At 52.8% G+C, this 23,335-nt stretch overlaps 2 protein-coding genes across 12 annotated transcripts in view; one reads left to right on the top strand and one right to left on the bottom strand.

The window, feature by feature from the left end:
* Positions 1–13,596, top strand: part of SQSTM1 (sequestosome 1) — a 45,008-nt gene extending 31,412 nt beyond the window's left edge. The window contains exon 9 of the mRNA XM_030824361.1: positions 13,561–13,596. The gene's annotated coding sequence lies outside the window, so the exon portion shown is untranslated. The remainder of the gene's footprint in view (positions 1–13,560) is intronic.
* MRNIP (MRN complex interacting protein) lies at positions 11–23,320 on the bottom strand. 11 transcript variants are annotated; one of them, XM_030824463.1, is made up of 8 exons: positions 21,423–21,500; positions 17,878–17,937; positions 15,718–15,898; positions 10,668–10,756; positions 6,828–6,903; positions 4,614–4,771; positions 3,587–3,674; positions 11–622 (listed from the first exon to the last, which is right to left on the bottom strand). In XM_030824463.1, the coding sequence occupies exons 6-8, from the start codon at positions 4,658–4,660 to the stop codon at positions 128–130; spliced, it is 630 nt and encodes a 209-aa protein (XP_030680323.1). In that variant the 5' UTR covers positions 4,661–4,771; positions 6,828–6,903; positions 10,668–10,756; positions 15,718–15,898; positions 17,878–17,937; positions 21,423–21,500; the 3' UTR covers positions 11–127. The 11 variants fall into 11 exon arrangements, with proteins under 11 accessions (XP_030680323.1, XP_030680349.1, XP_030680333.1 ...); XM_030824489.1 differs by lacking the exons at positions 15,718–15,898; positions 21,423–21,500 and adding an exon at positions 23,204–23,320; XM_030824473.1 differs by lacking the exons at positions 15,718–15,898; positions 21,423–21,500 and adding an exon at positions 21,676–21,895.
* Between the last annotated feature and the right edge of the window lie 15 nt (positions 23,321–23,335).

The following is a 23,335-nucleotide window of genomic DNA, read 5'->3' as shown; positions in this document are numbered from 1 at the left end:
CATAGACAGATGATTGTTTGACAGTAAGTTTATTGTTAGTGGTTCTTACACAGTATCTTTAAAAGTGCCTTAGGGGAACCGTCCCACCTAACAAGTGTATCTCGATTAATAACCTGCCAGTCCCAGATCACAGATCATCATCAAAGTCTTCCCCAGTTGTAAAGAGGTCACATAGTCGTGTGGGTTGAGGATTCTGCACCTCCAGGACCAGGGACCCACCCTCTGCCCAGGGAGTCCTTGCGTCCCATGAGGTCTTCCCACAGGGCCTCTTAGGGCCGGATGGGAGGGTGTGTGTGGCTTGAGGAAGCTGGACAGCGGCAGTGGGCCTGCTGAGGCTGTCCCTTGAGGCCTGTGCTCTGGGGGTCCCTTGCTTAGCCTGTGTTGGACCAGCTGACCTGGGGTCCCTCTGAAGATCCCTTGGCTGCTCACTGTCCACATGTGAACTTTTTCTAGGTGACAGGACAAATCGCGCCCATTTAGAGGATGTGGCTATAACCTGCTGGGCAGGACTCCGTAGCTCCTTCCCAGGACCCCTCAGCTCCCCGGCACTGCAGTCTGCAGAGTTCTCCTGGAGGCAGGGGCTGCTGCCTTGTTTCACCTTCCATGTCAGGCCAGCCTGTCCCTGAAAGAGAAGACGGCATGCCCTCCATTTGTAAGAACAATGCCAGGGCCCAGCGGAACCACCTGCCCTGCCTGGGCCTTGGCTGGGCCTCTGGTTCTGACACTTTCTGCTGGAAGCTGTCAGGCTGGGATAGGCTTTGATTTTGAGGGTTAGCAAGACGAGGCAAATCAATGCCTTCCACCTCACCGCAAACCTTCTGCTAAATTGCATGATCAGGCTTTCCAAAAACAAGACATTCTCATGTCATCAGGTGATCCATCTCCTGGGGACCTTAGACTCAGGTCACCGGTGCCTACAAAAGAGGTTTGAGCGGGAGGGCCTAGAGCCGTCTGGAAAGGGGTGGGCTGGCTCCATCCTGCCACCTCCCACCTGGGAGTGGCTCTCCAGAGCCTGCCGGGTTCTGCAGCTGCAGAGGTGGCAGCACCAAGCTCCCTGTTGGGTAGGACTGGTGCTGGGGTCTGGCTTCTCATCCCAGGAACCAAAGATGCTCTGAAAGTTGGGTGTAGGCCGGGCGCAGTGGTTCACGCCTGTAATCCCAGCACTTTGGGAGGCCGAGGTGGGCAGATCACCTGAGGCCAGGAGTTTGAGACCAACCTGGCCAACATGGCAAAACCCTATCACTACTAAAAATACAAAAATTAACCGGGCATGGTGGCACGCACCTGTAATCTCAGCTACTCGGGAGGCTGAGGCAGGAGAATCACTTGAACCTGGGAAGCAGATTGCAGTGAGCCGAGATCGCGCCACTGTACTCCAGCCTGGGCGACAGCGAGATGCTGTCTCAAAAAAAAAAAGCCGGGTAGTAGGCTGGAAGCAGTGGCTCATGCCTGAATCCCAGCACTTTGGGAGGCCGAGGCAGGCAGATTGAGCCCAGGAGTTTGAGATCAGCTTGGCCAACACGGTGAAACCCCCTCTCTACAAAAAATTAGCCAAGCGTGGTGGTGAGCACCTGTGATCCCAGCTACTCGGGAGGATCACTTAAGCCCAGGAGGTAGAGGCTATGAGGTGTGATTGTGCCACTGCACTCCAGCCTGGGTGACAGAGTGACACCCTGTCTCAGAAACAAAAGGCTGGGTGCAGTGGCTTATGCCTGTAATCCCAGTACTTTGGGAGGCCAAGGTGGGTGGATCACTTGAGGTCAGGAGGTCGAGACCAGCCTGGCCAACATGGGGAAGCCCTGTCTCTACTACAAATACAAAAATTAGCCAGGCGTGGTGGCAGACGCCTGTAATCCCAGCTACTCGGGAGGCTGAGGCAGGAGAATCGCTTGAACCTGGGGAGGTGGAGGTAACAGTGAGCCAAGATCGTGCCATTGCACTCCAGCCAGGGGAACAAGAGTGAAACTCCATCTCGGGGGCGGGGGGGGGGGGTTGGGTTGTGCTGCTTACAAAGGGAAAAGCAACGTGAAAGCAACGACAGAGTGGGTCCCTGCAGCACTGCCACCCAGGCAGTATGGAAGAGACTCTGTGGCCCTGAAACTTGATGTCGGCTTTGCCACTGAACTTGCCGTGACTGCACAAAAACTGCGAGCCTCAGTTCCTCACCTTTAAAACAAAGCAACAGGCTTGAGGGAGCATGAAACACAATGATACCATTATAACGTGCAGCCCAGGGACTGGCCCGTGGCAGACTCTCTGGTCATTCTTCTAGGATTTGGAGATTCAAAGCCGCATACTTACCCAGGATCACAAAACTAGTTGGCGGCAACATCAAAGTTTGAATTCTGTCTCGGCATGAGCCAGTGCTCTGTGTGTGGTGAGGCCAGTGGAGACCGACCCTGGCTGACGTGGGGGTGGGGGCAGTGACTGACGCCCAGTGGACTCCCAACGGCAGTGCCCTTGCTGTGCCTTGGCTCCTGTGACAGGCAGAGCAAACCCTGCACTGTGCAGCACTGGATATGCGGTGGGGCCTGCAGGACTGGAAGCTTCAAGAACAAGACAACCAGGCCAGGCGCAGTGGCCCACACCTATAGTCCCAGCACTTTGGGAAGTGGGAAGATTGCTTGAGCTCAGGAGTTTGAGACAAGCCTGGGCAACACAGTGAGACCACGTCTCTAAAAATTTTTTTTTTTTCTGTTGCCCAGGCTGGAGCGCAGTGGTGCAATCTCAGCTCACTTGCAACCTGTGCCTCTCAGGTTCAAGCAATTCTCCTGCCTCAGCCTCTCGAGTAGCCGGGATTACAGGCGCGTGCAACCATGCCCAGCTAATTATTTTTAGTAGAGATGGGGTTTCACCATGTTGGCCAGGCTGGTCTCAAACTCCTGATCTCAAGTGATCCACCCACCTCGGCCTCCCAAAGTGCTGGGATTACAGGTGTGAGCCACTGCGCCCGGCCTCTACAAAATATTTTTTAAAGAGTAGCCAGTGTGGTGGTACGCATCTGTGGTCCCAGCTACTTGGGGGCTGAGGCAGGAGGATCACTTGGGCCTGGGAGGTGAGGCTTCAGTAGGCTATGACTGCCACTGCACTCCAACCTGGGTAGACAGAGTGAGACCCTGTCTCAGAAAACGAAAAAGAACAAGACAACACCCTAAGTGAAGAGTGCCTCACATACAAGACTCCACAGGTGGGCAAATGCGAGTGTGGAGGGAAGCATCTCCCAGGAGTCAAGGTGGCCCACTGACTACTCCTGCCTGGACACAGGTCCCTGTGCTCCACGCAGAACGAGACGATGGCCCTGACCCATCGTCAGGCTGACCTGCTGGCCGACCTCAGTTGCTGCAAGGGTCACAGTGCTCTTTGGTCCTGAGTTACCCTCATGGGAGACGAGAGGCATGGGAGGGAAAAGGGGGTACAGACCTGAGAAAGGAGCTGGCTTCAGACAGAAAAGACAAGAAACCCAGGTGGGAAGATGGGCTTTCTGCGGGTAGGAATCTCATACTTTGTCAGCTGTGACAAAGGACAAAATTATCCCACACATACTCAGTGGTCACTGGGACCGGAGAGAAACTTCTCTGTCACTGACCTTCTGGGGTTCCCAGGCGACCTCAGAGCCACCCGAGTCCTGGACGCCAAGGCTGCATGGAGGCTGGATGGTGCTCTGGCTCCACTTCCTGTCAGGACAGTACTGTCAGTAGTCCTGTGCTACTCTCCAGCGGCACCCCGAGCCTGACTCCATGATCACACGGTCCACAAGCTTGAGTGGCCGCCTGCTTGTCCCTACAGCTTCCCAGGCAGCTGCTCAGGCTGCCCAGCCACCGCCCAGGCCCCACACCCCTGCTTCACAGCTTCTAGGTGCTAGAAAGTGTTTTTATTTTAGACAGGGTCTCACCGGCACCAGGCTGGAGTGCAATGGCTCACTGCAGCCTTGACCTCCTGGGCTCAGGTGATCCTCCTGCCTCAGCCTCCCAAGTAGCTGGGACCACAGGCAGGCACCACCATGCCCCATGAATTTGTTTTAAAAAATTTGTTGTACAGATGGGGTCTCCCTATGTTGCCCGGACTGGTCTCAAATGATCCTCCTGCCTCAGCCTCCCAAAGTGCTGGGATTACAGGTGTGAGCCACTGTGCCTGGGTGGAAGGTTTGGTTTGAAAGCAGAATCTACCTCCTGAAAGCTCCTGCCCTCTAAGAGCCTCCCTAGATCCTCAACCTAAAGCCGTCTCCAAAAAACTCACGGAAATGCCTGAAGCAGAAGAAACCTTCCTTCAAGTATGAGGTCTCTGCTTCTCTGTGCTGAAAGCTCTCAGGCCTGTCAGCTACTCTGGCCACTTCCCTGAGGTCAGTACAGTCTGAGATGTTCAGAATTAAGTGGGCATCATAAAGGGTATGCATACTGGTGACCTGCCCAGCCTTTGCCACTGCACCGGCAGTGCCCAATGCCCAGGTGGGCTGAGGGGCCAGCAGTGGCAGCAGCTGCCCGTTTTCCCACCTGCTGGCACTTGCCACCTTGGCTTCCCGTGCTTGGCTGATGCTCACAGTGGCTCACTGGTGCCCCACTGCTGGAGGCAGCGTAGGCTCTGGGCCAGGGCTGGAACTGAGACGCACTTGGTACCTTTTTCTAGGCGGGTCTTGACTGAAGTGGGGGCCTGGCTCCTCCATTTTGGATGAAGGATGTTTGCTGAAACACACTCCTCTTCCTTCCAGCTCCAGTTCTTGGGAGTCCTTTTCTAGATACTTCAGCCAGCGACTCTCTGAGGGCCGCGATTTTTCCTACCAGATTGAGAAAAAAGTTGATTCTCAGTACTGGAAACCAGGCAGTTTTATCAAAAACCCCTAGCCCAACTCTTGGGCCTGAGGATCTCAGGAGTCAGGTCCAGCTCCACTCTTGGAAAGGCCCTGGCTGGAAGGTGATGGACACCAACACCCTGCAATGCTGGCAGGACAGCGCTCACTGGTACAGACCTCGGGAAGGTGGCCGGGCACGGCCCACCAAGAGCCTCACGAATGTCTATGCTCCCTGGCCCAGTGATTCCACACAGAGAGAGAAGGCAGAGGTGCCAGTCCCAGTCTTACAAAAAATAGCAAATTTCATTTATAAGAACAGAAGTGGCCAGGCGCGGTGGCTCACACCTGTAATCCTAGCACCTTGGGAGGCCGAGGCTGGCGGATCACGAGGTCAGGAGATCAAGACCATCCTGGCTAACACGGTGAAATCCCTGTCTCTACTAAAAAAAAAAAAAAATACAAAAAATTAGCCAGGCGTGATGGCGGGCACCTGTAGTCCCAGCTACTCAGGAGGCTGAGGCAGGAGAATGGCGTGAACCCGGGAGGCAGAGCTTGCAGTGAGCCGAGATTGTGCCATTACACTCCAGCCTGGGAGGCAGAGCGAGACTCCATCTCAAAAAAAAAAAAAAAAACAGAAGTGTAGAAACATGGCCAGGCGCGGTGGTTCACACCTGTAACCCTAGCACCGTGGGAGGCTGAGGCGGGCAGGTCACCTGAGCTCAGGAGTTCAAGACTAGCCTAGGCAACAAGGTGAAACCCCATCTCTACTAAAAATACAAAAATTAGCCGGGCGTGGTGGTGCATACCTGTAATCTCAGCTTCTTGGGGGGCTGAGGCAGAAGAATTGCTTGAACCCAGGAGGCAGAGGTTGCAGTGAGCTGAGATCATGCCACCGCACTCTGGCTGGGGGACAGAGCGAGACTCCGTCAAAAGGAGGAAAGGAGAAAAGGAAGGAAGGAAAGAAGGAAGGGAGAGAGGGAGGGAGGGAGGCAGGTAGGCAGGCAAGCAGAAGTGTGGAAACAACCTAAATGCCACATAATAAAGGAATCAATACGGGTCCATCTACTACATTCTGTAAACACTTTGTTTTTTTGAGACGTCGGGGCTCCAGTGAGCAGTGATCATGCCTCCGCACTCCAGCCTGGGTGACAGAGGGAGACCCTGTCTCAAAAATAAATAAGAAATGAAAATCACTGAAGACTATACCACAACACAGAAGAATGATAACAACTGAAAACTAGGATGCAAAAAAGTATTTCTGATGAGAATGATATAAAATTAAGTCTGTAAATGGACCAAATTGGAAGCACAGGCACAGGTACCAGAAGAGCATCTTCCTCTGCTTATAACAAAGTGTCAATCTGGCCGGGTGCAGTGGTTCAAGCCTGTAATCCCAGTACTTTGGGAGCTGAGGTGGGAAGATGGCTTGAGCCCAGGAGTTTGAGACCAGCCTAGACAACATAGGGAGACCCTGCCTCTACAAAAAAGAAAAAAAATCAGCAGGGCGTGGGAGGGCACACTTGTAGTCCCAGTTACTAAGGAGCCTGAGGTGGGAGGATCACTTAAGTCCAGGAAGTCAAGGCTGCAGGGAGCCATGATCGCGCCACTGCATTCCAGCCTGGGTGACAGAGTGAGACCTCGTTTCAGAGAAAAAAAACAGCTTGCAGTCTGGAACAAGGAAAGATGGAAACCCAGGTGTTTTATCCCATTACTCTTTCCCTCTCAGAGGTATGCCCAGAGTGCTGTGGGGGCAAAGTGGAAGCAGCATAAGGTGATGTTTGAGTTACATTCAGGAGTCCCCCAAGCAGAGGAGAGGGTCTTTTGCAGGGTACTGTAATGATTGGTACACATGGCTGCCTCCATCCTTACAAAAGGTACAGGTTTATTTATTTTCGTGTTCCCTGCAGCTTTAAGCCAACTGACTGTCATTGGGTGGCATCGACACACATTAGCTATACGAATGACTACTGGATACATCTGTGCATTCATCCCTTCCCTGACACAGAGCCAGCCTGGGGCAGGTGGTGGGCCTGAGGCTTACCTGCTGCTTCACATTCCCAGCCTGCTGGTGGCCCACGTTTTCTTCTTCACCGGCACTGATGGTTTCTTCTAGACACCTTCAGGGAAGACCATACATATGCCCTTTGAAAAATGACCAGGGGCTAGGCATGGTGGCTCACTCCTGTAATCCCAGCACTTTGGGAGGCTGAGACAGGTGGATCACCTGAGGTCACGAGTTCGAGACAAGTCTGGCCAACATGGTGGTGCATACCTATATTCCCAGCTACTCAGGAGGCTGAGGCAGGATAATCGTTTCAACCTGGGAGGCGGAGGTTGCAGTGAGCCAAGATCGCTGGACGATGGAATCACATGACAATGGAGATAAGTTGCAGCTTGAACCTCCCTGGGCTCAGGTGATCCTCCCACCTCAGCCTCCTGAGTATCTGGGACCACAGGCACGTACCACCATGCCTGGCTAAATTTTTTTTTTCTTCTTTTTTTTGTAGACAGGGTTTTGCCATCTTGCCCATGGAAGTCTCAAATTCCTGGGCTCAAGTGATCTACCCACCTTGGCCTCCCAAAGTGCTGGGATTACAAGCATGAAGTACGCATCCAGCCGGTTTGATTTTAAAAATCATTTTTCCAATTGTCCACTGCATATATATAGAAATACAATTTAATTTTGTATGTTGACCTTGTATTCTTGTGATCTTGCTAAATTACTAGTTCTAGTAGCTTTTTTTGTAGATTCATTAGGATTTTCTACATACACAATCAGGCTATTTGCAAATAAAATAATGGTTTTATCCAGTTTGGGATTTACTGTTTCCTTAATCTAAAAATGTTATGTCTCTGATTCTGGAAAATGCTGCGCTCTTATCTCTTCAGTTACTGCTTTTGCCCCATTCTCTTTATTACCTCTTGGTAGAACTCTCCTCTGTAACCTCCATGTCTCTCAACTTTCCCTTATATTTTCTACTTTTCCATTTTTCTGTGTTGCATTATGAATAATTTTTTAGATTTATCTTCCATTTCACTAATTCTCTCTTCAGCTGCATTTAATCTGTTTAACGTGTCCACTGAATTTTTAATTTTTTTTTTGAGATGCAGTCTCACTCTGTCACCCAGGCTGGTGTGCAGTGGCACAATCTTGGCTCACTGCAACCTCCGCCTCCTGGGCTCAAGTGATTTCCAGCTAATTTTTGTATTTTTAGTAGAGATGGGGTTTCACTATGTTGGCCACGCTGGTCATGAACTCCTGACCTCAAGTGATCTGCCTGCCTCAGCCTCCCAAAGTGCTAGGATTACAGGCATGAGCCACTGCGCCTGGCCTGAGTTTTCAATTTCAATGATTATACTTTGAAGTTCTGCACACTCTTTTTTTTTTGAAAGACAGAGTCTCACTCTGTTGCAGACCTCACTTGAGCCTGGGAGACGGAGGTTGACTCACTGCAACCTCTGCCTCCCAGGCTCAAGCGATTCTTATGTCTCAGCCTCCTGAGTAGCTGGGACTACAGGCATGTGCCACCACACCCAATTAACTTTTGTATTTTTAGTAGAGACGGGGTTTCACCATGTTGGCCAGGCTGGTCTTGAACTCCTGACCTCAAATAATCCACCTGCCTTGGCCTCCCAAAGTGCTGGGATCATAGCTGTGAGCCACTGCACCTGGCCTCTTTTTGGTTCTTTTTCAAATACACCTATTTTTTTGGATGTGAGGGTGATCTGGCTGCGACATCTGTCACCCCATCCATCACCAGGGTTGGTGAGCTGATCTCGATGGCTAGGCAATGTCCCCTTCTTCCCTCACCACTCCATGTGCGTCCCTCCTGAAGCTGTGCGCTTGGTCGAAGAGGACGGCCACCTCCAACAGAGGAGGAGTGGTCTTCGGTCCAGGGTATACGGGTAGCTGCACTCCCCTGCTAGAACCTCCAAACAAGCTCTCAAATACACCTATGTTTTGAAGTCCCTCATCTTATCACCCACTTCTTTTATTTTATTAAATATATTAAACATGCAATATCATGTATTTTGAAGTCTTTATGGGTCTGACTTTTCTGACTGTTTGTTGTTCTGCTATCTTTTCCTCCTGGTGGCATATTTCCTTGAATGTTAAATGATTTTAAACTTCTCAGTATATGCTGCTTGGAACTTTTTCTGTGGGAATTCTTTTTTTTTTTTTTTTTTTTGAGACAGAGTCTCGCTTTGTTGGCAGGCTGGAGTGCAGTGGCGCGATCTCGGCTCACTGCAGCCTCTGCCTCCCGGGTTCAAGCAGTTCTCCAGCCTCAGCCTCCCTAGTAGCGTGGACTACAGGCGCCCGCCACCATGCCCAGCTAACTTTTGTATTTTTAGTAGAGACGGGGTTTCACCGTGTTGGCCAGGATGGTCTCGATCTCTTGACCTCGTGGTCCGCCCACCTCAACCTCCCAAAGTGCTGGGATTACAGGGGTGAGCCACCACGCCTGGCCCCTGTGGGAACTTTAAGGCCCGGCAATTGAAGATATATTGCTGCAGAGAGGAGCTCCATTTACCTCTGCTTCCTGGGACAACTAAAACATAAATTTTCTGCTTGAGGCTTTTCACAAAGGGTATGTAAAAGGCTGAAAAACCATGCAACTACTTCCTTTTATTTCCAAAATCTTAAGAGATATTTCCCCCTCTTCAGCCACTGCCAAGGTCAATACAGGCAAGCTGCCTGTTGCAGAGTGGATCTAGTTCATTTGTACACTGAGGGTGTAGTCCTCTGGGGGCTCAGTGTTGTTACGAGGTGTCCTATTGGCCCGTCTACTCTGACTGGGCCATAGGTTTTGTCTTCCGAGGGCCTCCTGCACCCCTCCCAGCCGTTGAAATGGAGGCTCCAGAGCACCGGGCTTCAATCACCCCAGCAGCTCAGGTGCTTCCTCTCTGGATTTTGGCTTCTACATTTTTTTTTTTTTTAAAGCCAGTTAAATTTAGCAGTGGAGAGTTGTATACCAACTTTAGTGACCCTAATGTTAGTAAGTTCTGATAACCGACTACCATTGGACCAGCTTCTTCATTTTTGACCTCTGAGAGTTACTTACTTTCTTTTTTTTTTTTTTTTTTTGAGATAGTCTTGTTCTGTTGCCCAGGCTGGAGTGCAATGGTGCGATCTCGGCTCATTGCAACCTCCGCCTCCTGTGGTCAAGTGATTCTCCTACCTCAGCCTCCTGAGTAGCTGAGATTACAGGCGTGCACCATCATGCCCAGCTAATTTTTTTGTATTTTTAATATAGACGGGGTTTCACCATGCTGGCCAGGCTGGTCTCAAACTCCTGACCTCGTGATCTGCCCACCTTGGCCTCCTAAAGTGCTGGGACTACAAACATGAGCCACTGCGCCCGGCTGAGAGTTACTTTCTTTCTTGTCAGCTCATCAGTGCATTTAAAATAGCTAGCAGTTTTAGTTATTTTCAGCGGGAGAACTGCTCAGGGTGTTTGACTGCCATATGGTAAGACATGGAAGTCTAACGGACTTCTCCACTGACCCAGGCCCAGTGGGGTCTGTCCTACCGGGGCCTCTCTGGGGAACCTGCCACAAACGAGAACAGCTGTGTCAAGAGCCTTTCGGCTCTGGAGGCACAGAGCAATGGCCTGCCAGCTTTAAAAATCACAGGTCTGGGCCCCATCACAGGCAATCAGGTGAGAATCTCCTCAGGTGAAGCTCAGCCCCAGTATTCTAAAAATCCCCGGGGTTGGTTCTGAGGGCAGCTGCTGACCTCAGATGGCAAAGTGACAGCAGGGACCTGGAGCGGGTCCAGCCAGAGCAGAGTGCCCAGCCCAGGATTTCCATTGTGTACTTCTATTATCCAGTCAAGACGAAAACAGGGCAAGACAACCACACTCTTCTCAAACAACTGTACCTGAGTGGCAGCTCTGAAACTTGTCCCTGTAGCAGATTTAATTTTTGGACATGGCGTCTACAGTCAGCACCAGAGCCTTCACCATAAGCCTGAGAAACCAGAAAATATATTACATTTAAAAAGTGCTGGCGGCCTTCCTCCCTTCCTTCTTTCTTTCCCTCTGTGGCCCAGGCTGCAATCTACTCAGCTCGCTGCTGCCCGCGCCGCGGACTGCCTGGGACTGCCGCCGCGCGCCACCGCTGCCTGCTTTTTCTCGTTTGGCTGCAGGCGCGCGGTCGCCATGTTGGCCACGCTGCTCACCAGCTCCTGACGCCGAGTGCTCTGCCCGCCTCAGCCTCCCGAGCCCCTGCCCGGCCACCGCCCCGTCTGGGAAGTGAGGAGCGCCTCTGCCCGGCCGCCCCGTCCGGGAAGAAGTGAGGAGCGCCTCTACCCGGCCGCCCCGTCCGGGAAGAAGTGAGGAGCGCCTCTGCCCGGCCGCCCCGTCTGGGAAGTGAGGAGCACCTCTGCCCGGCCACCCACGTCTGGGAAGTGAGGAGCGCCTCTGCCTGGCCGCCCCGTCTGGGAAGAAGTGAGGAGCGCCTCTGCCCGGCCGCCCCGTCTGGGAAGTGAGGAGCGCCTCTGCCCGGCCGCCCCGTCTGGGAAGTGAGGAGCGCCTCTGCCCGGCCGCCCCGTCTGGGAAGTGAGGAGCGCCTCTGCCCGGCCGCCCCGCCTGGGAAGTGAGAAGCGCCTCTGCCCGGCCACCCATCGTCTGGGAAGTGAGGAGTGCCTCTGCCCGGCCACCCCGTCCGGGAGGAAGTGAGGAGCGCCTCTGCCCGGCCGCCCCGTCCGGGAGGAAGTGAGGAGCGCCTCTGCCCGGGCGCCCCGTCCGGGAGGAAGTGAGGAGCGCCTCTGCCCGGGCGCCCCGTCCGGGAAGAAGTGAGGAGCGCCTCTGCCCGGCCGCCCCGTCTGGGAGGTGAGGAGAACCTCTGCCCGGCCACCCATCGTCTGGGAGGTGAGGAGCGCCTCTGCCCGGCCGCCCCGTCTGGGAAGTGAGGAGCGCCTCTGCCCGGCCGCCCCGTCTGGGAAGTGAGGAGCGCCTCTGCCCGGCCGTCCGTCTGGGAAGTGAGGAGCGCCTCAGCCCGGCCACCCACCGTCTGGGAAGTGAGGAGCGCCTCTGCCCGGCCACCCACCGTCTGGGAAGTGAGGAGCGCCTCTGCCCGGCCACCCACCGTCTGGGAAGTGAGGAGCGCCTCTGCCCGGCCACCCACCGTCTGGGAAGTGAGGAGCGCCTCTGCCCGGCCACCCACCGTCTGGGAAGTGAGGAGCGCCTCTGCCCGGCCACCCACCGTCTGGGAAGTGAGGAGCGCCTCTGCCCGGCCACCCACCGTCTGGGAAGTGAGGAGCGCCTCTGCCCGGCCGCCCCGTCTGGGAAGTGAGGAGCGCCTCTGCCCGGCCGCCCCGTCTGGGAAGTGAGGAGCGCCTCTGCCCGGCCACCCATCGTCTGGGAAGTGAGGAGCGCCTCTGCCCGGCCGCCCCGTCCGGGAAGAAGTGAGGAGCGCCTCTGCCCGGCCGCCCCGTCCGGGAAGAAGTGAGGAGCGCCTCTGCCCGGCCGCCCCGTCCGGGAAGAAGTGAGGAGCGCCTCTGCCCGGCCACCCCGTCCGGGAAGTGAGGAGCGCCTCTGCCCGGCTGCCCTGTCTGGGAAGTGAGGAGCGCCTCTGCCCGGCCACCCACCGTCTGGGAAGTGAGGAGCGCCTCTGCCCGGCCACCCACCGTCTGGGAAGTGAGGAGCGCCTCTGCCCGGCCACCCACCGTCTGGGAAGTGAGGAGCGCCTCTGCCCGGCCACCCCGTCTGGGAAGTGAGGAGCGCCTCTGCCCGACCACCCATCGTCTGGGAAGTGAGGAGCGCCTCTGCCCGGCCGCCCCGTCTGGGAAGTGAGGAGCGCCTCTGCCCGGCCACCCACCGTCTGGGAAGTGAAGAGCGCCTCTGCCCAGCCACCCACCGTCTGGGAAGTGAGGAGCGCCTCTGCCCGGCCGCCCCATCTGGGAAGTGAGGAGCGCCTCTGCCCGGCCACCCCGTCCGGGAAGAAGTGAGGAGCGCCTCTGCCCGGCCGCCCCGTCCGGGAAGAAGTGAGGAGCGCCTCTGCCCGGCCGCCCCGTCCGGGAAGAAGTGAGGAGCGCCTCTGCCCGGCCGCCCCATCTGGGAAGTGAGGAGCGCCTCTGCCCGGCCGCCCCGTCCGGGAAGAAGTGAGGAGCGCCTCTGCCCGGCCGCCCCGTCTGGGAAGTGAGGAGCGCCTCTGCCCGGCCGCCCCGTCCGGGAAGAAGTGAGGAGCGCCTCGGCCCGGCCGCCCCGTCTGGGAAGTGAGGAGCGCCTCGGCCCGGCCGCCCCGTCTGGGAAGTGAGGAGCGCCTCTGCCCGGCCGCCCCGTCTGGGAAGTGAGGAGCACCTCTGCCCGGCCACCCATCGTCTGGGAAGTGAGGAGCGCCTCTGCCCGGCCACCCATTGTCTGGGAAGTGAGGGGCGCCTCTGCCCGGCCACCTATCGTCTGGGAAGAAGTGAGGAGCGTCTCTGCCTGGCCGCCCCGTCTGGGAAGTGAGGAGCGCCTCTGCCCGGCCGCCCCGTGTCTGGGAAGAAGTGAGGAGCGCCTCTGCCCGGCCGCTCCGTCTGGGAGGTCTACCATGGAGGCCAGAAGCAATGTGGGGGCTGGACGTGGTGGCTCACGCCTGTGGTCCCAGCACTCTGGGGGGCGAGGCGGGTTGATCACTTCGGGCTAGGAGTTCGAGACCAGTCTGGCCAACTTGGCGAAACATGAAAAATACAACAGACAAACCAACCAACCAACTCAGTGACAACAAAACAGGTCTACCCTGGAGTCATACTCTAATTTTTTCTATTTTCCTCCCTTTCTGATCCTTTATCCCACTTTCTTTTTCTTCCTCTTCCTTCTCCCTCTTCTTTGTCAAATAGAGGATTGAGTTATTATCACTGATCCACATAAAGTCCCTCTCTACCTTATTTTAACTCCCACCCCCCATTTCTATTCCCCGACTTCCCATGTGTAACCTTCCTAACATGTTTGATACGCATCTTTTTGTTTGTATGTATTTTTAGAAAATGTTTATTGTTTTTGTGTGCAAAAAAAAATTAAAAAAAAAAAAAAAAAAAAAGAGCGAGACTCCGTCTCAAAAAAAAAAAAAAAAAAAAAAAAATAGAAATCAAAAAAAAAAAAAAAAAAAAAAAAAAAGTGCTGGCGGAAGGCTGAGAAACAGATCCATCTGAGATGCACCTCAGGGAGGACAGGCCGAAGACCCCTAAAGCAGCATGCAGGAATCCTAGTGACTGACGGCTGTCTCTAGAACGATTTGCAAACCAACAGTCTCCGGAACTAATAGTTTAGATCTGTGTGGCTGTCCCACAAGAACTGTCCCACCCTGAACTCTATCTATTGAAGCCAAACTCAACCCAAAGCCCTACACAAAATGGTTAGTGAACACGAATAAACAGGTCACAAGGGAAGTAACACGTATTGCCATATTGTATAACATACTGCCAAAAATATATGAAATGATAACTTACCTTCACTGATAATCAAAGGAATACAAAATAAAACACATTTTTTCCCACTTAGCAGTCACAAATTCATCCAACAAATATTTATTGAATACCAACTATGTGCCAGGCCTCATCTAGGGGTAGACAATACAGGAATGGACAAGACTCCCTGTCATCATGGAACTCACATTCAAGTGAGAAGAGACAGGAAAGAAACAAGTGAGCCATGTAACCTATCAGATGCTGGTAAGTGCTCCTGAGAAAGACAAGGCCAGGAAAGAGGCCGTACATAAGAGCATACCGTTTTACTAAGGTGTTCAAAATGGTCAAGGAATGGATCTCTAAGAAGGTAACGTTTGAGCACAAACAGGAAGCTATGAAGCAGCAAGCCACATGGCTGTCTGGGGAAGAACATTCCAGCAGAAGCAATGACATGAAAACGAGTGTGAAGACCTTGAGCCTGGAATTTTGGAGGAACAGTGAAGAGGCCAGCATGGCTGGAGCTGAGTGGTCTAAGGGGAAGATGGTGAGAGATGGAATTTGAGAGTATGGGTCCTGCTATAGTACAGGCAGAATCAGCTTCACAGGTATGACAGCTGCTCTGCTGTCGCCATCCTGAAATTCTTAATACTCTGGTCTTTGAACCTGTGTTCTGTAAGTGAAGTCTGCTGGGACAATGGATCACATCTGTGATCAGACACACACACTATACGTGTCCAGTGTTCCTCAACACCCCACTGGCAGGAGCATTCTTGATGTCCCCTGAGCACAGAATTCCGTGCACTCCCAGTGCCTGGCAGCTAGTAAGTCAAGTGAGAACTGAGAACCAACCATGGTTTTTTAGCAACACAGAGACCACTGCTGACTCTGACAGAAGCAATTGTGATGGACACGTAGGGAGTGTGCAGTCCTGTTTGGAACACATTCACGTGAGAATGGAGAAGAGTAGCTGGAGGGGGAAATGGCAAAGACCAGGCTGGCATAACCAGTAGTGGTGTGCTCTTCCATAGGGCAGGGACTGCTGGCTGGATACTGAAGCGCATTCTTCCCAATGTGGGCACAAAACTGGACTTCATTTTCCAGTGTGCATGTGGTCGGGGTGGCCACGAAACCAGCCTCTTTCCACGGCACTGTCACTTGTTTCCCAGCCTGGCCCTCAAAGCCTCCCAGTAGCTCCTCCAAGCACCTGCCCTTCTCAGTGGCTAGAAGCAGCTACGGATGAGCCTCAGGGAATAGAAGAAGCTCAAGATGGCAGGAGCTTGGATCCCTGAGCAACCACATCAAGGGCAGTGCCCTGCTGACCTTATCGTCTTCCCAGGACTGTTATCAGAGCGAGAGAAACGTTTATTGTATTAAGCCACCACAATTTTGGTGTGTTTGTTACTGTGGCCTAGTCAGCCATACACCACATACCACACACAGCACAGAGGCATTGAGGGGAGTAAGAAGGCTTCCTCAAGGAGAATGTAGAAATATATACATCTCAAACAAGCCATGCTCACCACGCGGGGTGTCTGCCTACCTGGTAAGCCAGCCCCTCTCTTCTGAGACCCAATCCCAGTTGACTGGACCAGAAGTGGACATCCGAGTCAGCCTGGGCCACCAGGTTGCTTCTCCTAGGAACGTATAATTGAGCCTCAGCTCTTCCAGCTGGCTTGGAATGAGATTCTACGGACTTGGAGCAGAGAATGTGACTGAACAGTCTGGGGAGAAACAGAAAGGGAAGGAGAGGAGAAAATGGAGTAAAGATACAGGGAGAAGCTGGGTGCTGGGCAGGAAAAGCTGAGGCCTGGCTTGTTGGCAGCTTTTCAGTTCTTGGGGCTAGTTTTTCAAGGGATGGGGGATGAAGTTCTGCCCCTTGGATTCCCTAAGAGATCTCATTACCTTGCCAGCACTTTATTTATTTGTTTATTTATTTTTTAACTTTGCTGAACCCATTCTGAAGTGTTTTTTTTTTTCCCTTTTTTTAAAAAAAATATCAGCCGGGCACAGTGGCTCACGCCTGTAACCCCAGCACTTTGGGAGGCCAAGGCGGGCAGATCACGAGGTCAGGAGATCGAGACCATCCTGGCCAACATGGTGAAATCCCATCTCTACTAAAAATACAAAATATTAGCTGGGCGTGGTGGTGTGCGCCTATAGTCCCAGCTACTTGGGAGGCCGAGGCAGGAGAATCGCTGGAACCTGGGAGGTGGAGGTTGCAGTGAGCCAAGATTGCGCCACTGCACTCCAGCCTGGGTGACAGAGCGAGACTCCGTCTCAAAAAAAAATAAAAAAATAAAAGATATCAGGTGAAGGCATTCATCAACATTATGAAATGTTTTTGTCTACTGAGGCAGGTGAATCATTTGAGGTCAGGAGTTCGAGACCAGCCTGGCCAACATGGTGAAACCCCGTCTCTACTAAACATACAAAACACTAATTAGCTGGGCGTGGTGGCACGCACCTGTAGTCCCAGATACTCAGGAGGCTGAGGCAGGAGAATCGCTTAAACCCGGGAGGCGAAGGTTGCAGTGAGCCTAGATTGCACCACTGCACTCCAGCCTGCGTGACAGAGCGAGACTCCATCTCAAAAAAAAAAACAAAAAACAAAAAAAAAAAACCCAAAAAACAGCACTTCAACTTCTAGGACTTCGTCCTAAGTGAACAGTAAACAGCTGGTCACGTGGATAAAGAGGTTTTTGTAAAAAGCTTCACGGTAGAGTTGTGCATAATGGTCAAAAGGGAAATCAACCTAAACGCCCAACAAGGTTGGACCGGCTGCTTATTCACTCCACAAGCACCGAGCACTGTGCCAGGTGCTGCGTATACACTGTTCTCACGGAACTTACAGCCTTAGACGGACAATCTGTGCATAAACACAGACTATGTAACTTCCACAGGATGCTGAGAAGAGGGAGGAGAACTCCACAGTGAGCACAAAGGCCCGAAGAGGAGCGAGTTTGGATTTAAGGTCAGAAAGAAAGCACCGTGGCTGTAGGAGGAGAGGAAAGATGAGAGGTGAGGGAGAGGAAAGATGAGAGGTGAGGGAGAGGCGGCACTGGGGCTGGAGCAGGAGAAGAGCGAGTTCAGTAAGGCAAAGGATGCAGGACAGTTTGGGGTCCTAGAGTTCAGGAGGGGCAATACGGATGGACTGAAAAGACGTCCTCAATGCCAGGGGCAAACAGCTGGGTAAGAGCATTTACAGCCCACCCCTGCCTGCCTCCACTTCCTGAGCCCACTTTCCCACACCCCCACCTCCACCAACAGCCTCTGCCCTTCCCCGGCTGCCCCGACTCCTCTGTCATCTTCTCACAGTCCCCAGTGCTTTCCTCTCCTTGTGCTCAGCTGAGTTTTAAATTACGTAGATGCGTGTGTGCATTAGTTTCTCTTCCCCTTCCACACAAGTGCGCCTGTGAGGGCAAGAACAACAATGGGCTTAGTTTCCACTGTTTCCCTTGTGCTTGGCACACAGAAAGTACTCAAGAAATACTTGCTGAATGAAGAATCAAATGGCAGTACCTTTCCAGACACTGCTCCATCCATTTCACCTCCTGAAGGAACAGGAAGCTCGGAAGCAGGAGCTCCCTGTCTGGGGAACTTTGTGTGAGAGAGGATGATCCCAGCTGTGGCACGCTGGGACTCCCTGGAAGGGCTCGCTGCAGGCCTGTGCCCCACCTGCTTTCTGTTTTGTAGGACTCACCCGCAAAAAGGACTGCTTCTCTCCACAAGCTTTGCATGTCCACTTGACACTCTTTTTTACCTGCAATGAAATTTCAGAAACACAACTCAGATAATTATTTAAAACAAAACGGAATTGGGCCGGGCGTGCTGGCTCACGCATGTAATCCCCCTTTGGGAGGCCGAGGCGGGCAGATCACAAGGTCAGGAGTTCGTGACCAGCCTGACCAACATGGTGAAACCCAGTCTCTACTAAAAATACGAAAATTAGCTGGGCGTGGTGGCGGGCACCTGTAATCCCAGCTACTCAGGAGGCTGAGACAGGAGAATCGCTTGAACCCGGGAGGTGGAGGTTGCAGTGAGCCGAGACTGCGCCACTGCACTCCAGCCTACGCGACAGGGTGAGACTCCATCTCAAACAAACAAACAAAAAACAAAATGGAATTGAACCTGAAATTTTTTTTTTAAATCTCAAGTAGCTGGGATTACAGGTGCGTAGTACCACCACGCCCAGCTAATTTTCGTATTTTAGTAGAGATGGGGTTTCACCATGTTGACCAGGCTGGTCTCAAACTCCTGACCTCAAGTGATCCACCTGTCTTGGCCTCCCACAGTGCTGGGATTACAGGTGTGAGTCACCATGCCTGGCCCAAAATAATTTTTTTTTTTTTTGAGACAGAGTCTGGCTCTGTCGCCCAGGCTGGAGTGCAGTGGCGTGATCTCGGCTCACTGCAAGCTCCCCCTCCCGGGTTCACGCCATTCTCCTGCGTCGGCCTCCCGAGTAGCTGGGACTACAGGTGCTCGCCACCACGCCTGGCTAATTTTTTGTATTTTTAGTAGAGACGGGGTTTCACCGTGTTAGCCAGGATGGTCTCGATCTCCTGACCTGGTGATCCACCCGCCTCAGCCTCCCAAAGTGCTGGGATTACAGGCGTGAGCCACCACGCCTGGATCTGACCCAAAATAATTTTAAAAACTGATGGAAAGAGTCCAGAAACAAACCAACACATGTGTAAAAATTTAGCATATCATAATCATAAACGTGGTACTTTAAAAGTGGAAAAAAAGACTATTTAACAAGTCTGGGTTGGTGCTGGGAAAACTGGCTATCTATATGAAACACAATCAAATTGGGCTGGGCACAGTGGCTCGAGCCTGTAGTCTCAGCAACCAGGGAGGCCGAGACTACTCGAGCCCAGGAGTTTGAGGCCAGCCCAGGTAGCACGGCAAGAGCCTGTCTTGCAAAACCAAATCCGAACAACAAAAAAACACTCCAAAAGACCCAAATTGAAGCTGTAAAAAAAATTCCATAATATTTAAATTCTTGTTAAACTTGGGTCTAAAAAAAATTCCATAACATTTATTTTCAATTCTTGTTAAACCTGACTAGACGTGTTCTCTCTTAACATGATAAAATGCCTAAAACCCAGCTCTAATGCTGGAGAATCTCTACCAGCACTCCACATGGAAGTCAAGAACAAGCCAGGGTTGCCCGCTATTATTTACCATTTTTTTCTGGATGTACTAGCCAATGGAATTAGAAGAAAGTTGTAAGAGGTATAAAAATTAGAAAGGAGGGGAAAACCCTATCATTATTTATAGACATAATTATAATACCTGAAATAACTCCTGACCTCAAATGATCTGCCCACCTCAGCCTCCCAAAGAAAAGCCAATTTTTTATTTTTATATTTTTTGAGACGGAGTTTCGCTCTTATTGCCCAGACTGGAGTGCAACGGTGAGATCTCGGCTTAGTGCAACCTCCACCTCCCAGGTTCAAGAGATTCTCCTGCCTCAGTCTCCCAAGCAGCTGGGATTACAGGCACCTGCCACCACGCCTGGCTAACTTCGTAGTTTTAGTAGAGACAGGGTTTCATCATGTTGGTCAGGCTAGTCTCGAACTTCTGACCTCAAGTGACCCACCCAAAGTGCTGGGATTAAAGGCGTGAACCACCATGCCCGGCTGCTACCTGATATAACTTTTTTATCTGAAAACCGACATAATGAAATGAGAAGCCACTAAAACTAGACAATCTAATACAGTGGTTAGGTACAAAATTAAGATACCTTCAAAAATTAATATAGCTTTTATATGAGCAGACATCTAATTAGAACACATAATTGATAAAGAGTCCATTTATAACAGCAACAAATAAAATGTTACCAAGGGATACCAAGGTTACTTGAAGAAACGTAATGGATCACGTTTAACACGACAAAGCTGTCTAGGTTGATTCATTAACATTAATACGATTAATATGATCCTCATACAAAATCATGAGGTTTTTGGGGGAAGTATCCAAAAGGATTCTAAGGCGGACGATGAGCACCTACCAAAAATTGAAGTGGGTAATGACTTAGCAATTTTACTTCTCAGCTTCTACCTTAAAACACCAATAAAACTGTGGATTTTCTGGCTGGGCGCGGCGGCTCACGCTTGTAATCCCAGCACTTTGGGAGGCCGAGGCGGGCGGATCACGAGATCAGGAGATCGAGACCACGGTGAAACCCCGTCTCTACTAAAAATACAAAAAATTAGCCGGGCGTGGTGGCGGGCGCCTGTAGTTCCAGCTACTCCGAGAGGCTGAGGCAGCAGAATGGCGTGAACCCGGGAGGCGACGCTTGCAGTGAGCCGAGATTGCGCCACTGCACTCCAGCCTGGGCGACAGAGCAAGACTCCGTCTCAAAAAAACAAAAAAAACACAAAATTAGCTGGGCATGATGGCGCATGCCTGTAATCCCAGCTACTCGGAAGGCTGAGGCAGGAGAATTGCTTGAACCTGGGAGGCGGAGGTTGCGGTGAGCCGAGATCGCGCCATTGCACTCCAGCCTGGGCAACAAGAGCGAAACTCCGTCTCAAAAAAAGAAAAAAAAAGAAGTCTGATGCTATTCTTTCTCAGGGCATAGCAGATTACCAATAATTAGGAGGGAGGGACTATCAGAAGCGGACACAGTGACTGCAGTGTTATCAAGCAGGGAGACAGGCGCGATCCAGAAAAGCTTAAGTGACATTCTCTATCTGGCACGCTGAAAGTTCGGGAGGCAAATATGTTCTAGAAACACAGATTATCTGTCTTTAAGACTCCGGGGCCCGTGGTTTATGCGTCGGCGAACAGGCATATCAAGTCCCTGGCCCCGCGGAAAAGGACGGCGGCAGAGGCACGGGGCGACGGAGAACGCGCCCAGGTGTGGAGCAGGGACGCCGCCGCGGGGCGCCCGGGCTCTAAGAACCGTCCTCCCCCTCTCATTGAAACTAATTGAGGGCTACTTCGTGGGGTAGGCTCTGCGTAAAGGAATCTATACTCAACCGGGTTCTCCCACTACCTGCTACAATTCACGAGAGGCCACCTCCACAGAAACCGTTATCTCTGGTTTGTACAAGAACCAAACAAAAAGCTCAGAATGTTATGCGGGGGCGACCCCAATGAGACCCGCCCTCAGCGCTCCCTGCGCTCCTTCGGGCCCGGTGCATCCCGGAGCCATTCGAGACAACACCCACGGGCCCGCCATTCCCCGTCCGCTGTCCCCGCCCCGGAGGAGAAGGAGGGGGCTGGCACCTGCCAGACCTGGTGCGCCTGGAAGACGCGGCAGCTGCAGCAGCGTAGCACCCGAGAACGCTGAGGCGGCGCCATCGCTGCTTGTGCAGTCGCCAGCCAGCCAAGCGCGTGCGCTCTGCATTTGCCCCGCCGCGGCCCCGCCCCACGTACGCGCTCCGGACCCTCTAGTCCCCTACGCCGCCTCGCATGCACTTATACTCGGCCGCGGCCCCGCCCTTGCGCACTGGAACCCCTCTAGTCCGCCGCGCCTCTTGCTGGTCACCTGGGCCCCTCCGACCTCGGAAGGAGTCCTGGGTCCCGGTGGGTGCGGGATTCCTGGTAGCCGACTCGCCGTCTGAGCAGGGCAGTGCCCGCATCTTCCTAAGGCAGCGGCTTCCGGCCCTGGGGAGGCTGGAGTTGAGACTGCAGGGCCTCCGCTGACCAGTCCTTGGGCTGTCGCACAACGCGGAGCGGGGCGGAGGGGCCGCCCTGCCTGGCCTGCGCTGCCGTGCTTTTAGGCAGCAGCGAACAGTTAGCCTTTGAACCGGAGCCCGGGGTCGAATCCGGGGAGACGGAGGGGCTCACCAGACCCACGCTTCCCAGAGAGGGCGGCGGAGGCGCGCGGCCGCCGAGCGCGAAGCCGGTCCCCCTTCAGCCCCGGGAGCGTCCCAGGCCCACCCTACGGAGGGCGGAGGCACCCCCGCAGCCCGACGCTCACGCCGCAACCGTGCGTGGCTTAGGGTTGTAACCTCATTGGAAAGTAAAATACAAAAAAAATTAAAATTACCTCCCACCGTACAACCCTGTGTGTCTAGGGTTGTAATTTTAATTTTTTTTTCCAACTTTTACACAGTGAATAATTATCACAAAAAAAGTTTTGTTTTTTTTTTTTTTTTTTTGGAGACAAAGTGCCTCGCTCTGTCGCCCAGGCTGGAGTGCAGTGGCGTGATTCTCCTGCCTCAGCCTCTCAAGTAGCTGGGATTACGGATGCCCGCCACCACGCCCAGCTAATTTTTGTAGTTTTAGTAGAGACGGTGTTTCTCCACGTTGGCCAGGCTGGTCTCGAACTCCTGACCTCAGGTGATGTACCCACCTCGGCTTCCCAAAGTACTGGGATTACAGACGTGAGCCACTGCACCCGGCCGACACTCGCTTTTAACAGCAGAAACCATCCCGTTGAAGAAAACACCCAATCCTGACGGTGCAGGGAAGGCTACCCCTCTTACAGGGTGCTAGGAGAACGGTCAAATGCAAAACCGTGGAAAGCAACCTGGCAATACTGCTACCCCAAGAAAGGAATCTCTTCACGCAGGTGATTTATTATTCATTCCCTAGTGTTCCCTGAAGAATACTAGGAAGAAATGGAAATCAGTGTTCTGAAGAACGGCACGGACTCAGGCAGTTCCATCAGCAAGAACCTGAGTTTGAAGTGACAACGTGCTGTGGAGAGGCAGGGTTACAAAATTAGAGTACATCGTTTGACTTCTGTGACACTGGCATTATTTTCTGGGGTGTGTGTGTGTGGCTAAGGTCGTAGGTAATGCTAATTTTTAAATTTTTTCCAACTTTTGTACAGTAAATAGTTACCAGAAAAAAAAATTGAGAGACAATATGCCAATAGACAATGGTCAGATAACGAATGACAATAAACTGACTGCAGCTTCCGCAGTAACCCAGCGGTCGGCTGCGTGGGAAGGACGTGGTCAAGACTACTTGCTCCTCTGTTTTTTGTACCACCCTCCCCATGTCAGAACCAACCCAAGAAAGCGCTCCCCAAACCAGTCACAGAAAACATCCTGCTTCTTGCTCACCTCCAGTTTCCAACAGCCTGCAGTCAGAACCACCTGGAGCCTTCCCCGCTTTCCACCCCCTAGGTCCTTGCGCCTACCCACACCGGTGATGGTGCTGACTCCCTTGCTGTAGCAAGCTCTGAATACTGTTTC

This window comes from Nomascus leucogenys, chromosome 2 (genome assembly GCF_006542625.1).
Source record: "Nomascus leucogenys isolate Asia chromosome 2, Asia_NLE_v1, whole genome shotgun sequence".
NCBI classification, from domain to species: domain Eukaryota; kingdom Metazoa; phylum Chordata; class Mammalia; order Primates; family Hylobatidae; genus Nomascus; species Nomascus leucogenys.
This window is presented reverse-complemented; position numbering and strand designations above follow the sequence as displayed.

Coding starts and splice junctions, on each gene's coding strand:
- MRNIP (XM_030824432.1), bottom strand. CDS start 17,716: ATGGAGCAGTGTCTGGAAAG. Junction 15,899..17,696: donor ATGGAGCAGTGTCTGGAAAG/GTACTGCCATTT, acceptor GTTTCTCCCCAG/ACTGTTCAGTCACATTCTCT. Junction 10,757..15,717: donor GAGAGGGGCTGGCTTACCAG/GTAGGCAGACAC, acceptor CTGGTTTCTCAG/GCTTATGGTGAAGGCTCTGG.